This window comes from Hippopotamus amphibius, chromosome 13 (assembly GCF_030028045.1).
Source record: "Hippopotamus amphibius kiboko isolate mHipAmp2 chromosome 13, mHipAmp2.hap2, whole genome shotgun sequence".
In the NCBI taxonomy this organism is placed as follows: domain Eukaryota; kingdom Metazoa; phylum Chordata; class Mammalia; order Artiodactyla; family Hippopotamidae; genus Hippopotamus; species Hippopotamus amphibius.
The window spans coordinates 60552001-60569593 of NC_080198.1; the positions used below are offsets into that span (position 1 = coordinate 60552001).

The 17593-nt window shown below is 39.2% G+C and overlaps 2 protein-coding genes across 13 annotated transcripts in view; one reads left to right on the forward strand and one right to left on the reverse strand.

Annotated features, from left to right (window-relative positions):
* The window catches only part of SCLT1 (sodium channel and clathrin linker 1), a 244069-nt gene extending 229873 nt beyond the window's left edge, over positions 1–14196 (forward strand). For 2 of the 3 annotated variants that reach the window (XM_057705960.1, XM_057705958.1), the window contains exons 21-23: positions 754–9218; positions 10656–10787; positions 12860–12992. In XM_057705960.1, the coding sequence (XP_057561943.1) occupies positions 754–816 (63 nt within the window). In that variant the 3' untranslated portion in view covers positions 817–9218; positions 10656–10787; positions 12860–12992. Of the gene's footprint in view, positions 1–753; positions 9219–10655; positions 10788–12859; positions 12993–14066 lie in introns of those variants that run through there. The other variant, XM_057705959.1, reaches the window with a different exon arrangement.
* The window catches only part of JADE1 (jade family PHD finger 1), a 56221-nt gene continuing 50714 nt past the window's right edge, over positions 12087–17593 (reverse strand). For all 10 annotated transcript variants that reach the window (XM_057705949.1, XM_057705955.1, XM_057705948.1 and 7 more), the window contains one exon: positions 12087–15957. In XM_057705949.1, the coding sequence (XP_057561932.1) occupies positions 15047–15957 (911 nt within the window). In that variant the 3' untranslated portion in view covers positions 12087–15046. The remainder of the gene's footprint in view (positions 15958–17593) is intronic.

The following is a 17593-nucleotide window of genomic DNA, read 5'->3' on the forward strand; positions in this document are numbered from 1 at the left end:
CCATCAACAGGAAACCAGTTAAACTATAGAATATCCATACAAGGGAAATTTTGCAGCTGCTAAGCGGAATAAAGTAGGTTTAATGTGGAACTATTTCTAAGGTAGATCATTTAGCAGGAAAAAAATATGAAAAATGTGTATACTTTATCATTTTTAAATAAAAAAGGGTGAGGAAATATGTGCATGTATTCTCACTAAGAATATTTCAAGAAATATACTTAGAAGCCAGAAATAGCAGTTGTATCTGGAAAGAGGGATGTGAAACGAAGGACAGAGATGGGAAGCCTTCCTTTATGCTCTGTTCTTTTGTGCGGTTACTTTTACCCATGTGTCTGCTATCAATTCCAATTTAATATTTAAAGATTATTTTCTCATTAGACTTACTGTGATGTGTCGTCATCTTTTTATTACCAGCCCTGCATTATGCTGGCTCACAGTTAGTTTGTATTCTAGCCTTGTTCCTGATTAACTTTTATCTAGATGTTTTTCATCCGTTTGTAAAATATGTTTTGGATAAGTGTATCACTGAGCTATGGAATGTCATATTTGATATGCATATCTCTAGTGTAATACAGGCATTGTAAAGTCTCAAGAGTAAAAGAGAAATGAACACAAAAAGTGACCTCTGACAAGACCCCTTACAATAAGATTATTTTCAATAATTGTAAGTTGCAATGCATTACACTTTGTATTAGTCTAAGATTTTTCCATAGAAAAAGTAACGACTTAACCAATTGTTTATTTCAATTGCAGCTCAGTGTGATTACAGTGCAGAGAAGAAAAGCAGCCTCCATGATGAATCTGGAAAATATTTAAAAATATTCATAGTTCACTCACAGAACTTTAGACTCGGGAAAGCTATTGGACTAGAAGTGTATTAAAATGGTAAAACCTGCATAGAATGGTTAAGGCTTGTGTCATTTTGCATAAGCATTTTCCATTCTGTTTTGAGGGTTATTGGAAAACAGAACAGTGATGGCTTCCTGTAAGTAAAGATAATCCTATATTGAGCTTCAGTAGAGAATAAAGCCAGCTGGGAAGAACTCATTGCCTTCATCAACGTGTCTATTTTTCAATTCCTCCTTTTTCCCTTGCAAGAGCGTAATAATTTTCAAACTATGCTAATCATGAGAAAGTTTTAAGGAAATGCTAGAATTTTAGTATTTCAGGTTCCAGGATTTGAGAATTTTACATCTGTTACCCGTAACTCATTTTTAAAGTTCCCAAGTATTCATTTTATTATGAACTCACATGTAATAAATTATGCACTTTCTGAAATGATGCTGTCATGTATTTTAATGTATAATTGCAGTGATTCATTTTTACCTTACACTATTTTTGGTATTTATCAAATATTGATATTTAAGAATTTGGGAAGGTTTTCATTTGTTTGGGGTTTTGGGTTTTGGGGGTTTTGTTTTGTTTTTGCTGCTACCCAAAGCAGTATTAATCAAATGGAATATTAAGTTCTGAGACTGTGTGGGCATTGAACTATTACAGTCCTATTGATTTTCATAGATCCATGTAGTTAGTTACTCTCTGCTCCTGGTTTGAACAGGGTGTACCCTGCTTTCTGGTGATTAGAGTACATGGGTTTGCATCTGGACAAGTTAGGAGACCATTGCAGTACTCCAGATAAAAAATAATGAGTTTGAGGTGACTTGAAAATATGCATGTGTAACTATCCAACCAGCAGTCAGAAGTTTAGGACTGGTGCCAACAAGTTGAGATGGTCATGGGGTCTTCGTCATGGAGCCATGGAGTGTAGGGGCCTGCCTCAGGGCCTTATGTGACATGCTAACTACCCCTTCCCCTCCATTTCTCGCGCTGTATCCCTGATCATGGCCTTCTTTATCTTCCATCATTACGTCATCCTCCCTCCCCACACAGGGTCTCTGCACGTACTTTGCCATTTGCACATTCTTCAGATCACTACTCAGACACCACTGCCTCATAGAGCCTTCCCTACCCTCCAGACTGGGTTAGGTCCCCGTGTTGTATTGCTCTTAATATATTCTGTATTTTTTCCTGTTTAGCACTTACCAAAATTTGTAATTAACTCTTTTTGAAATTTTTTTCTTTAATGTCATCTCCTCCCCAACAGACTGCAAGCTCCTTGAGAGCAGGACTCATGTCTGCTGTCATCATCGTTGTATTCTTAGCACTCAGCACGGTTCCTGGGACGTAGAAGGTATTCAAAACTGTTCAAAAACTGAAAAAGAGTCTTTAAGGACAGGACCTTAGAAAATGTCTTTGTTGGTTGAATGAGCTCAGGAAGAAGAGTCCTTGGGGAGGAGACTGAACGGGGCAGTGAGAGAGGCTGGTAACCAAAAGAATCCAATACAAAAAAAAAAAACTAAAGGATGGATGAAATCTGATCTTATAGGCAGAGGAAATGGTTGCTAGTGTCAAATGCAATGATGAGACCAAATAATACAGATCTGACAGTTAAATGGCAGGTAGGCGCTTAGCTTAGTTCCGTTTCTTAAAGAATTTTTCATTTGATTCTCTAAATTCCTCCTGTGTCATTCACCCATTGATTTCCATGTAATAACACTTATGTTCATGTTGATATTTATAGACTATAGTGTTTATTTTTTTAACTTTTAATTAGAGAAAATGTTAGAATTATATCTGACAAAAAATGAAACTGTAGGAGAAAGCACTTCAGAAACTAACATTTGTAGACAAACGGAATATAAGTATTATTATCCTTTTTTAAAAAGAAAATCTAACTTTCCAGACTTATTTCTTCAAGGTAAAATCTTTCAGCATAAGCACTTTCTCCAGACTTTGGCCAGAGGCAGCTACTCTTTACATTTTAATGCTAATAACCCCCCCTCCAGTTGGCTATCTTTCTTGAATACTTAGGTATTCTCCAAGAAAAGGGTAAACTACTAAAATGCAGATAATAGGTCTTTCTGACCTCTGTTCAGTTTGAACAGATTTAAGCTATGTTTAGCAACAGAACTGAACACACATAGTTATTTTTCTTCCAAAAACGTTTGTTAGCTATTGATCTCTAATGTAAAAATGTAGTAGAGTTTTTAACATTCTTCATATCGGTCAGCCTGGACTTCATTTACACAGACAGTAAGTGTCAGTTGCTCTGTGAACTTCATTTTAGGAGACAGGGGAAATGAATAGGAAATAGAGAGAAGAAATGATATAAATCTGAAATTGGGGGTAACATAGCTAGTTCATTTTATTTATTCATGTTTCTTTATCGTGTCTCCCTGAGGAAGAAAAGAGATATGATTACCTCTTCCTCACTTTGTATACAAATATGCAAATTGGGGCATCCAGCAATCTTCTAATTTCTCCTCTGGTGTGAGAACTATGGGAGAACATTAGTAACAATTCAGTCATTCGTTTATTCAGCAAATATGAATATTTCATAGCTGCACAGTCTGCCAAGCCAAGTCTCAGACAAACCAAGGAGGAGTGAAAAAACACTTTTAAACATTTGATTATAAATTCTGTTCTTTAACCATAACGTTTTATCAATTTTTCCAAAATAAATCTGTAATGAGCTTTTCTATAAATATTTTAATCAAAAATAATGACATTATTTAGCTTACTTAAAAATGCATACATGCATATAGATATGTATACAAAGAGGAGAGGGACACTGCCACACCCTAGTGTTGCCTGTGAAATCTGTCCCCTACCAGTTCTTTTTTTTTTTTTTTTGGCTGCTCTGCAGGGCTTATGAGATCTCAGTTCCCTGACCAGAGCTCGAATCTGTGCCCCCTGCAGTGGAAGCGTGTAGTCTTAACCACTGGACCACCAGGGAAGTCCCCCCTACCAGCTCTTAAAGCTTAAAAAAATGTATGGCTTTTGTGACAATATTAATATTCTTAGTATTTATATAAGGAAGAAGTAAATATGTATATACTCAAATAACAAAAATTATAGGAAGGAAAGGCATTTTTAGAGTAATTTTTTTACAACACTGGCACCCACCCAACTATCAAGAAAAAAATCTACACTAAGTAAGTGGTCCTCTAGCCCAAGGGTTCACCACAAAAGTTGACATGTGCCCCACATTCCTGTAGACACTCCCAACACGCTAGCTCTAACCCCGGTCTTATTTCTTCCACTCAAAAAGTGTATTGGAATGTAAGCAAAGGAGTAAAACATTATCGAGATAACTTTGAATTTGCTCCAGTTTATTCCTTTTTAAGTACACATTCTTAAAGTTCACTCCTTTATTTTTAGTAACAAATTAGCAGTGTTACTGTGCACAGATTTCGAAGTTCACTGGGGCAGGGCGGGCAGCCCCCTCTCCCTTGAGGTGGCCCAGTCCACTCTGCAACAGCCTTGACCACTAGAAAGTTCTTGCTGATACTGAACTGAAATATGTCTCCTGCCTTACTTCTACCTTGGGCAAGAGTAAGTCTAAAGCATCTTCCACGTGGCAGATCTTCAGCCTTTTGAAAATAGTTATGCTCTCCCTGCACTGAGTGTATAAGCATCTCCATTTCCTCAGAGGACTTGGTTTTGAGGCCTTGCGCCAGCCAGTCACTGGTCTCTGAAAACGTACATCCTCCTCACTCATCCAGTGGGTATTTGCAAGCACCTTACTTTACACCAGGTATGCTTGGGATGCATCAGTCTCATGCCCAGAGCAAACGTTATATTCAAAGTATAAATTATTTTTTTTAATTTTAATAATATATTTTATCAACTTAGAACATTATCATCTCAAAATGTAATCAATGTTAAAATTAATAAGTCAAGGTATAAACTATTAATTCCCATGTTCTGGATCATGACTGAGAGCTGTGAGGAGAGGGTAAGTGATACCTGCCCAGGTGTGCATGTAGCCGGTCGGGGGACAGCTTATTAGAATCTCCAGGGGACGGGTGTGGCTTCACAGTACATACCTTTCCCCTACCCCTCACCCCAAGAAGAGTGCCATATTCTCTTACGGAAGCCTGCTTTGAGAGTTACTGTAGTTAGTGATTCAGGAAAATGTTCATATAATTTTCTCATTAGAATTTAGGATGAGAAAAAAATAAAAATTACTGTTCTAGACTCTACACCTTCCTTTTATGCAGCTTAAAATCCTGTTAGCCTTTTTGGAAGCTGAATCACACTGTTGGACAGACATTGAGCGTATTGTTGACTGAAATCGTAAGTTTTTTCCAAAGGTTTTGTTGCTAAGCCAGACCTTTGCCCCAGAAGCCGGTCATTTATCCCTTTTAAATTTCCTTATGTTAGTACAGCGTGCTTAGGTCGTTTTACCTTCTAATTCTGTCATCCAGTTTGTTACCTATAAGCATAGGAACTGTTTAATTTTTAATGCTGTTATTTTTTTAAGCTCTTTATAGGAATATAATTGCTTTACATTCTTGTACCAGTTTTGAGGTACACCAATCAGCTGTATTTATACATATATCCCCATATCCTGTCCCTCCCGTGACTCCCCCCCACCCTCCCTGTCCCGGCCCTCTAAGGCATCACCCATCATCCAGTTGATCTCCCTTTGTTATACAGCACCTTCACACTAGCTATCTATTTTACAGTTGGTAGTATGTATGTGTGTATGCTACTCTCTCACTTCGTCCCAGATTCCCCTTCACTCACCTCCTCCTCCAACCCCGTGTCCTCCAGTCCATTCTCTGCATCTGCATTCTTATTCTTGCCCTGTCACTGGGTTCATCAGTACCATTTTTTTGGGGGGGGGGGGGCGCGGATTCCGTATATGTAAGTTAGCGTACAGTATTTGTTTTACTCTTTCTGGCTTACCTCACTCTGTATGACAGCCTCTAGGTCTATCCACCTCATTACATATAGCTCCATGTCATTCCTTTTTATGGCTGAGTAATATTTCATTGTATATATGTGCCACATCTTCTTTATCCATTCATCTGTTGATGGGCATTTAGGTTGCTTCCATGTCCTGACTATTGTAAATAGTGCTGCAATGAACATTATGGTACATGTTTCTTTTTAGATTATGGTTTTCTCTGGGTATATGCCCGGTAGTGGGATTATTGGATCATATGGTAGTTCTATTTTTAGTTTTGTAAGGAACCTCCAAACTGTTTTCCATAGTGGCTGTACCAACTTACACTCCCACCAGCAGTTAATGCTACTATATTTCTTGCATCCATGACAATTTTTTATTTACAGTGAATTCTGTCTACAGCTTTGATAAACATGCCACCCATATTTTCATGAAGATCACTGGAAAAATGAGAACTAGACTGATCTGAGTACAGTCAGTCTCTTAGGGCATACCAACCACCACTTCCCATGATAGGTAATAAACAGGACCCGTGAGGTATGGTCAACCTGTTTTTAATCTAGCCCATATTGCTGCTTCTACACTATCATAAAAACATCAAGAAAGACCTAGGCTTCTGCCTGAGAAAGTTCATTTATGGCACAACCATCATACTTCCCAGACCTAATCTAGTAATCCTGTCTGAGAAGACAAGTTAGATGGATTTCTTCTTAGTAAATCTGTGTAGCATCCTAATAATCACTGCTTGTTCCTTTTATGTTTATTTAAAACCTTTAAGCCCTTTAGTGTGGCATCATGGAAGCTCTCAGTCACTGTTTATCCTTTTTTTCAAAGAATAAAAAAGCCATGAGATCATAATATGATGTATAAGGAAATGTTGGCACTTAGATCTGTGAAGATTAAAAATATGAGACTAGGATTTCCTTTCATATAGACTGTGGTCTAGGGGATAAAGGAGAATGAGAGTAGTTATAGTCATGTTTCTACAAATAAGCAGAAGAATCCATTGGATCCGTTGGAGAATCTTTCCCTGAATGTACAATAACCATGCTGATCCATATTAATAATGTCTGTTTATCGAGCACGTACCATGTGCAAGGCATTGTGCTAGCATTTTTGCAGTTATTATCTCATATAATCCAACATCCCTGCTACATAGGTGTTGCTGCAAGGTAGGTGTTGTCATTCCTTTTCCAAAGATATAAGGTGTCATAGAAGTTAAACATCTGGCCCAGGGTCACATAGGTGGAAGGTGGCACTGCAGGCTTTCGAACCAGGTCTCCCCAACACCAGATTCCTTCTGCTACCTATGTTGCAGCCTTAGAGTCTGCAGAATTCGTGCTTTTGACATCTCTTCCCTTTGCTGACAGTGACTGAGCAGTCGCCCTCTACAGGTTCTCTGAGTGCCCCAAAGTTTAATTCCTCTGGGTCACAAGGCTTGAACTCACTGTAAACAGCTTGGCATTCCCATACAAGTGCTTCATCCTAGACTGCAGGTAACTCTACTAGTGTCCATTCTTCCCTTTTCATTTCAAGGATCTTGATAGAAAATACAAACGCAGAATAGGTTTTAAAAATTTATGCTTTCACTTTTTCATTCATGAACCTTATTATAATGAGTCAGCTGTGACCAAGTCTTTCTTTGCCTTTTCTGACTCTGACTCTAACCCAAAAAGCCCTTTTGCTTATCAAATTATATGCATTACATAGAAGACTTCCTAAGAAAAGCATCTTCATATCTAGTGGGATTTGGGTACTTTTTCAAATATTGAAAAGAAATTGGTAGTAACCTAAAAAGTCAGGTAACTTTAGTAAAAAATATAGATCAAAGCAAAGGAAGTTATATAAATTAGTGGGTTACCTCCTTTTAAAGTTTTCCAGTTTTCTTTTTTTTTTTTTTTGCTTGCCTTATAAAGCTTTGTTTTTTAAAATTGAAGTATAGTCGATGTGTACAATATTACATGTTACAAGTGTACCGTTTAGTGATTGACGTTTAAAGGTTATACTCCATTTATAGTTAGTACAAGATATTGGCTATATGCCCCATGTTGTACAGTGTATCCTCGCAGCCTATTTTATGTGTAATAGTTTGTACCTCCTAATCCTCTGTGCCTATATTGCCCCTCTTCCCTCTCCCCACTGGTAACCACTAGTTAATTCTCTATCAGTAAGTCTTTGTTATATTCACCAGTGTGTTGTATTTTTAGATTCCCTATATAAGTGATATCATACAGTATTTGTCTTTCTCTGTCTGACTTACTTCACTTGGCATAATTCCCCCCAAGTCTATACCTGTTGTTGCAAATGGCAAAATTTCATTCTTTTTTATGGCTGAATAGTATTCCATTGTGTGTGTGTGTGTGTGTGTCCACACCCATCTTCTTTATCCATTCATCTGTTGATGGACATTTACGCATGTCTTGCCTATTGTAAATGCTGCTGTGAACATTGGGGTGCATGTGTCTTTTTGAATTAGTTTTCATCTTTTCCAGACATATGCCCAGAAGTGGAATTGCTAGATCATATGCAACTCTATTTGTAGTATTTTAAGGAACCTCCAAACTGTTTTCCACACTATGGATTTACGTTCCGACCAATAGTGGGAATTCGCATTCCCACCAGCCACATCCTTGCCAACGTTTGTTATTTGTGTTCTTTCTGACGGTAGCCATTCTGACAGGTGTGGGGTGATATCTCGTGATTTTGATTTGAACTTCCCTGATGATTAGAATGTTGAACATCTTTTCCTGTGCTTGTCGGTCGTCTGCATTTCCTCCTTGGAAAAATGTCTTTTTCAGGTCTTCTGCCCATTTTTCAATCGTTGTTTGTTTTTCTGATGTTGAGTTATATGAACTGTTTATATGTTTTGGATATTAACCCCTTATCGGCCATATCATTTGCAAATGTTTTCTGTCATTCAGTAAGTTGTCTTTTCATTTTGTTTATGGTTTCCTTTGCTATGCAAAAACTTTTAAGGTTAATTAGGTCCTATTTGTTTATTGTTGGCTTTGTTTCCTTTCCTTTAGGAGACAGATCCAAAAAAAATTGACGGATTTCTTTAATAGGTGGTGACAGTTTCACCAAAAAAATATTTACCAAATATGTACCAAAAAATAATGTTAAAGTTTTTAGCAATTATAAACTGGTTGACACAATATTATATGATTTTCCTGTGTCAAAATAAGCGTGGTATTTTAAAGCAAGGCGTTTGAAAGGTATTTATTCACTTTTGAGTATTTGGGACTATTTGAGGCAAAGATATGACCACAGCATTTGATACGAAAAAGAGAAGCTCAAACAATTCAAAGCTGGAGCAGAGCCAAAGTCAGCAAGAAAAGAAGGGAGGCACCTTTGAGGCTGCTACGTGGAGGAGGGAAACTCCAGAGAAAAAGATTTGCTTCATGAAGAAATTGTCTCACACTGATAATAATCCGGAAGTTAGAACCACCAGCCAGATGAATAGGTAAAATAACCATAATTAACCCATAATTATAAATGTACTTTTTAAAACTCAGCCATATATAAACCAAGTAGTAGTGAGAATATCAGGATATGTTAGTGATACATTCAGAATGATAGTACACATTATTTTTTTTCTTTGCTGTTTAATTTGCTCAACTTATTTGTAGAAGCTAACCAGATTCATTATTCTTTGTATCACGAAAATACTGATTTGAAGGTTTTGCATAGCATCAATTTAAAGCTTTGAGACATTAGTCCTAATTGCACAGTCATCGTCAAGAAACAATGCGATTTTAAATAATTCTCTTTAACTTTCCAAGTGATGTGTCAGGATATATAGACGATTATTCTTTGAGTTCCTGATAGCATTGCTATTTTTTTTATCATATATGCATGTATTTATATCTGTAAATATGAGTATGTGTGTGTTACATAAATGTATAGGACACTAAATGAAAACGAGTTCCATCCTCCCTAGAAGGCAGGGACTCACTGACCACAAGCCAGCCGTGTCACTCATTATTCATCAGGTTATGTTCATAGTCATTCAACCAGTACATTAACATAATATTTTAAACCAAGATAATTAGCTTTACTTTATAGAAATTCATCGAACCAAAGTCCAGATGTGTAACAATCCTCAGTGTACTCAAAAACACATGAACTACTTTATGTGAACCTTTACATATTCTGAGAGGCTGCAGGGCTCAGGGGGCTTAGCGGCAGCCTGGCTGGGATTGACGCCCAGCTCTACGGCCTGCTGACCCTGAGCAGATTACTTGATTTCTGTGCCTCCGTTTCCCCATCTGCAAATAGATAGTAGTGCCTACCTCCTGTGCTGTGAGATTTAAACAAATTAATACCCATAAAATACCACGCAGGCTTTGCCTTTTGATAAGCCTCCTGTAATCATCTGCAGAAGCCTGGAGGTTCCCTGATGACTGTGTGGAATGACGAAGTCAGTTTTCATGGTGGATGTTATCACTATGGAGATAGCGTAGGCGAGGCTGCAGCTAACTAGGAGGAGGGATTAATTTCAGCAAGACTTGAATCAAGGAAACCAGATAAGAGGCTGCTGCAATAATCCAGGCAGGAAATGATGAGGCTTGAACTACATGGCAAGCAGTAGTGGGATTAAGAGAAGCAGAAGAAGCTGAAGAGAGATTATATAAAATACAGACCTAGCTCACCATTTGGCTTCGGGAGTTGAAGAAATAAGGACAGGTTCCAGGCTTGGATGGCATTCTCTTAAGACAGGATATAGAAAAGGATGAGTTCCAAAATCTCAAGCACCCGCCAGCGTCAAAGAGGAAATGCCCCACAAGCAGTCCGCTACACCTCAGGAGAAGCGGACTGCAGCAACGCCACACTCTGCAGCGTAGGGAATGGTCGAAGTCAAGGAAGAAGGTAACAGATTTGCTTTTACCCTCTTTTTCAGTCAAAGGTCTATTCTGCCCCAGACTGGAGCACATCATCTAATGCAGTTCTGAACACTGAAGGGAAATCATGTTGAAGATATCAACCTTGAAGTTAGTTGCGAAGTTTGCTGCAGATGGCGAATGTTTCAAAGGTAGAAACCGTTTTCTAAGTGATCTAGGTAAAAACACATACACGAGTCCCTGGTGCCACATTTCCCATCACAGGTTGCAGAATTGCCGGCAATGGGCCCTTCCTTTGCCTCCTGGGGATTTAATTTCCCGACGGAACTATTGTGGTTATTCAACTTTAAGACCTTGTAGGAAGAATCACAATTATTTCTCTCTGGGGTCTTAATCCAAGCAAGCAACATGGAAGTAAATAGTTGCTAAGGAGGAACAAGGAGAAATAAACAAGCTTTTAGCCAAATGTATGAACAATTCATGTTTAAATAAAAAAAACTGGCCAAATTTTTACAAAAATTGTCAATTAAGTACCACTACCCTGTTATGGCTCCAGTTCATCACATCTACATGAGGATACGCAACCCTCACGGCTCTTACTGCTCCCAACACAAAGGCACATTTCATTACACGCTAATTTAGCCTGCATGTACTGGTTGAGTAAAGACTGTTTCAAGCAGGGAGAACACCAAAGGAGAAACCAGAACTGGGGCCTTAGCCCAGTTCTGCCAGCGCCTAATGCTATGATCTTGAACATGTTTTCTTTGTAGAATGGAGATCTCTTCTTTGCCCCAATGTTCCGGAATTCTGTGATCAAAAGAATGCATTTCAAGAAACTGCCCTTTGAAACATTATTTTTTAAGAGCCTAGAAACAGTCTCCCTGTCATTCAGAAATAACGTTTTTTGCCTCAGAAGGCTCATCAGTCAACATTATGTTGGAGAAATCAGTGTCTTGTTCTTAATCACAAAAACAATAGCCAGATATTTACTAAATGCCTACTCCATGCTTTATATGAGATGCTCTCTGAGCCTACTTTAAATACCACAGCAACCCCAGGAAGATCGTAGGATGTCACTCTCTTTACAGAGGGCAAAATTGAGGCTTATAAAGGTCAGGTGACTTGGCAAAGCTCACATGGCTGGTAAACTATAGTTCAGCCTTTAAAACCCAGGTCTCTCCAACCCTAATGTCTAAATTGCTTCAACTCGTTTTCAGATCTAAAATTGTATTCTGGAAGGAACTCCAGGTGGGGAACACTAAAATGTAACCGCTGTCATTTCTCAGGGTCTCACCATCAAAGTTGAGCCAGAAAGCTGCCCAGTGAATCTGTGCTCTTCCACAGTCTTGTCACGATCCCTGCAGTTCTCGTTCCTGATCTAAGCTGAGACGGTCGACACACACCATCACATGAGACGTCATATACATACACAACTAAGTCATATTCATCTAAATATTTAGCAAAACCAGATTTCAAAAGACACTTTAAAATGTATTGCAAAATGTACAGCATTTATTCACATACAGACAAAAAGGCACAAATTCTACTAAATTGTTCAACAAAAAAATACAGCTGTCCTCAACTAGTTTTATAAATACTTTCAAAAAGGGGGTAGAAATAAATACAGGATTGGGCCATGTAATATAAAATAGTCATCTCTACATATACTTTGTTTAATTCTGATTTTTAACTCTTCATGCACCTTTTTTTTTCAATTTTAGCTGAATGGACACCAAGCTAGGCACATAGTGAAAAATCCTCTGTACAAGGTTACAAATGTAATGACAGGTTTGTCCGTTTCAAAATAATTAAGATTTGTACACAACACATATAACCCTTCATTTAGATTTTGTGTTTATAACCTAACAAATGACATTCCAGGCAACTTTACAAAAGTTTAACTAGCCTACATTTTGACATAATACATTGATCATAATCAAAGATATTTCTTGGTCAGGATGCACAAGGAAAGATAAAGCTTAAAAAAAAAAAGAAGAAAAGAAGAGCAAATGGTTCCATACTCAGAGTGCAAGTGGGCAGGTTGGGTTGGTTGCCGCTCACGGCCACCTCATACAGAGTTCCCAGCAGGACGTGAAACTAACTTACAAAGCTATCATTACACTGTCAGAGAAACCGAGCTCTGTACCATTTGCATTTCAAAGCGGGAATTAAAAGTGTGGGCTTTTTGTTTTTGTGTGTTTTGTTTTTGTGTGGTTTTTTTTTTTTATTTTTATTTTTTGTTTTGTTTTGTTTTTTGGTTCAGCATAACTTGGAACGTTTGAAAGCTTTTCAACCTAAATGTGGGGAAAAAACAGGTAAGGCATTATTTTTGCACAAAACTAGCATTCCTAATAGTGCAAATGAAACTGGTACCTCTTATAATGGTGAGAGGTCATATACTTACTAGAATTAATTTAGATTTTCTTTCTATGGCTTGACAAATTATCCCTCTATATATTCTACTCTCACCCAGAGCTGTTGCTGTAGTCAAAAGATAAACTGTAAATAGAGTCCACCTTCTTCTGTATCCAGCAAAAGGTTTTTTGCGCATGTGCAAAAAAAAAAAAAAAACTGATTTTTAAATTATGCTGAGTTAATGAACAACTTGGATTCATAAGAAACGTCTAATATCTGTAGCAACAGTTTATCTGGACAACAGTCTTTGAAAAATGAGCCCCATAGCTCAAAAATAGTCAATCTAAAAACCTGGGTCATTCTTTCCCCTCCCCTGAATTAGCTACTAAAATGTATTCAAAAAGTTAAGACTTGGTTTGAAAATGTCATACAGACAGTGGGGATGTATCAGATCTACTATTTGATCATCTGATAAAACTTGCATAGCAAGGTGGAATTCAATAAGCCTTTTCCTTGTTGACAATCATCTGGAAGACTTGAAAGGTAACTACAGAACTCAAAGCGTTACTTCTTAAGTATCAGAATGTCCCTGCCACGTGGAAACAAATGTATAAATGAATCAGGAATCTGAATACTGATATTAACAAACTAAGGGATAATTTAGGGGAAGTTGGGCTTGTTCCAAGAGCCCATAATTCTAAATCTCATTGCTACTTAAACTTTCCTTCTCTTAAGTTTGATTCACAACTACATTGAATTCCAAAAAAAAAAAAATTAACAGGACCTTAACACTATCCACTGTCTTAATACATAACGCACTACAGTGAGTGCAAAAACAGAACATTGTACTCAAATTTAATGCTAAATTTATTATTGCTGATAACTTACTAGTTATTGCCATTTGCAATTAGAAAGTCCAAGTTACGAATTAGAGCATAGAACTCTGACTCCAGAAGACCTATTACATGTCAATCTCTTTCCTATATAACCTTGGTCAGTGGTAAGAGGTTATCGCAACTTATTGCCTTTCTATTGTTTTTAAAACATAACCTATTTCGCTTTTTTTTCCTCTTTTTTTTAATTTTACTTTTTTTTTTCTTTTTTTCTTTTTAAAGGAATCCATTCATGTTAGAAGGCCGGATTCCCTGACATATATTCTAGTGGTTGGCTCTGGGAAACATGAGTCACCAGAGTCTGGAAGTTCATCGCTTGAACTTAAATAGCCATTGTATTGTTGGAAGCCAGATGGCCAGTTATTGCCAAGGGCCAGCAAAATCCCAAGCTGGCCCAAAAGGCAGTGGTTAGGGAAGAGAAAGGTCAAGAGGACTGACTGGTAAAGACGGGACCTCAACTGCCCTTTCTCAGAGATGGACCTCTGGAATGGCTTCTCTCTCCACCAGCCCTGTGTCCACAACACACTCAAGGGCTTCGGGCAGCAGGCCCTCGCTTACATTTACCCTCACCTCCAAGCTTCAGCTGCTCTACCCTGTCCCTTTAGATCTTGCAGTAATGACCTTTTTTTAAAATTTTCTCTTCCCTTATCTGCTGTATTTACACATGTATTCCCTAGAGTTACTGAAGCTTCAGAGCTACTGCCTGTATACTATAATGCAACCAAAACAGCCTGTGGGCCAAAGTATAAATATGATTTCAAGATCCACCACAGTCCTAGAAAATAAGTGTTATGGGCTATTAAATGGTACGTGAGGGTTTCTCAAAAACCATATCTGATTCCGTATATTCAGGTAACCAAGAGTTTGTGCTTTGGGAAGAATACAGAGGGCGATAAAAAAAACTCATGAGGCTTATCTAATTAAGCCTTGCCCTCTTAAGAAACTTATTTCATCCATTCTTATTTTAGTGTTTAATTCAGCCTCTAGTCTTAGCAGTGTCTTACGGTTACACTCTACTCTTGTGTTTCCTCAACAAGTTGCAAATAACACACTTCTCACAACAATGATTTATAAATGACTGAAAAAAAACCTCTATCTGAATTGCAAGTAAATGTGTTTGTGTAGCTCAGGAGAGAAGGGTTTCTGCGGGTCCCCCGTGTCAGAGCTCTCGTCTCCTCAACTCCCACGCCATCTCTGTTTCATCAAGAGGCCAAAATGCTTCTCCTGATGATGTCTGTCCTCCTGCTGATCGTGCTGCTGGCATGTAGACATTTCTTTTCTGATGCCTCACTCTCTGAGTCACTCATTTCTACATCAGGGGCATACCCATCATTCTCATTGTCAGATTTCAATTTGCTTTTTGCCCTTTCCTTGGCTGGAACTCGGCCTAAGCCCAAATAGGGGTAGTCTGAGTGCTGGTGGCAGGCCCCCTCGTGGGCCTCTCCCTGCTGCTGCCTTTCCCCCTTCTTTGGAATCCGGAATCCTCCCCAGTTCTTCACGGGGCTGGCAGGTGTTGTAGGCACTTTGACTGCGGTCTGGTTATAGTTTACTTTGATTAGGGAGCCGTTGCACTTGGGCACCATCTCCTTCCTCATGCTGGGTGCTGACTGCCCCACTCCAGGGGAGGCGGCAGCTCTTGTGTTGTCCACATGCCTCTGGGACATGTCTGTGGACCTGAGAGGCTTGTGACTCTGTTTAAAAGGTCTGTCCTTTAAGTCTCCCCTACTGAGATCACAATGAAAACGATGGTCTCTTCTGTTCCCGTGGTCTGGCATCACCACACCATTTTTCTGTTGTGCTGACATGAGACGTGCTTCTGCAAAGGTCTTTTCAAAACTCAAAAAGCTCTCTGGGACGACCATCCCCTCCCTTCCTCTGCACAGGTCTGGCTGCTTCAGCAAGGTTTTGCCTTCGCTCCCAGCGCTGTTCTGCAATGGATCTCGCTTATGGGGCTTTTTCAGCGAGTGAACCAAGGAAGTACCCATTTGCTTCCTGAAGAACGCAGAATGCCACTTCAAGTCCTCTATCTTGGGAGCATCGGGGCCCACAGAAGGACTGTTAAACAAAAGCATGTTTTCCAGTGAGGAGGAGGAGCAGGAAGAAGAAGGCACACCTATAACATAAAACCACAAATAAAGGAAAAATTACAGCAGAAGCAAATCCAGAAGAATACAATTCTAGACTCGGCACGGTTAATAATGCAGACCTCCCACCCAGCAGTACAGCAGACAACCACTCAGTCTGTAGAAGTGTGCTTTTTATAGTAAAGATGTTACCTGCCATGAGAGTCTGCATACTCAATATGCTCTATTTTCTAAAACAGCTTAAGTTCATGTAATTTTTCATGAAACAGTGTCTTTTCAAGGAATACATTTTCCTTCAAACGAAATAACGGATCTGATTCTCAAATGGGATTCACTGTGGTCAAGCAGGCACTGCGTCCAGCCGGTCTCAGAGAAGCACCGGCCTCTCCTGCAGACTAGGAGCAGCACAGCCACAGGGGCAGGCACTAGGGCTTTTACGTTTCTTTCTCCAGATTATCTACACCCTCACAGGGGATTCATGACGATGAGGATTAATACACGTAAACTGTGAAATGAATAAAGGAAGGGGTTTAAAATCATCCTTGACACAGAGTACATGTTTACTATATGTAAAACCCACTTGTGGAATTAAAACTGAATTGTCATCCAACACAGGGATTAGTTAAATTGGTGTTTTTCAAATATTTTTGATGCAAATCACAGTAGGAACTAGATTTCACAATGTAACCCAGGAAAAGCTCACTTTTCATGCAGTCACATTAGTCTTCATCACCTGATATGCACTCTGACCTTTTCTGTTCTATTTCACTTATTTTAATGCTAGCAGTGACCTGCTAAATTCATCTCACAACCTGGTAACAAACTGTAACCCTCAGTTTGAAAAATACTGGGTGAATTCACAACATACTGCGGTTCATCAGAAGGACCGTGTTCCTGCAAGAGCCTGCAGAGCATCCACAAAGAGCAGTTTTCATGTTTTCTGAGTTAAGAACCACCAGGCAAACAAGGTTCCACCCCAGAGTAGCAGGCAGGAGCCTGTGTGAGGACTTCCTGCTGAGCGGAAACGGACACTGCACATAAACAGAGCAGAGCTAGCGACTCCAAACGTAAAATTATCCTGACCACAGGGGAGGGTGTTTTACAATCTGCTGGTTCAGAAATCACCAATCACAGGGTCAACCTTCACACCACACTGACACTGCTTTCACACGGTCACCTACTGTGGGGAAATAGAAAGGTAAGAGGGGCTGCTGTTTTCTGGTTGCCCTCTTGACTCGGGATCCACGTCTCCACCTAGGACACTTGTCCAGCAGAACAGCCCTGCCCATTCTCAGAATGACATGAGCCTAGCGACACATCTAAGTCAGGGCCATCTGCTCTGCCTCACTTGGAATCATTGCTCTTACAAGGTAGATCAGTGTGAGGCACGAATAGGAACACAACTGAAAGTCTAAAACTGGGAAAAGAAAAAAGAATAAAGGCATCCTAAGGGGCTTCCACTTCACTCCCTGGGGCAGTTCACGAGAAGATTTCCATCACTTCCAACCTGTCATACCTAGTATGGATCATTCCTCAGAGGGCAGGGAGGACCCCTTTTCCTGTTCTAGAGCAGCAGCAGGACTCCTGAACACAGATCTGCATTAAAGCCGGTACACAAAACACTTCCTAACCTTGTTAAAAAGCTCAACCACTTACCCAAAAAAC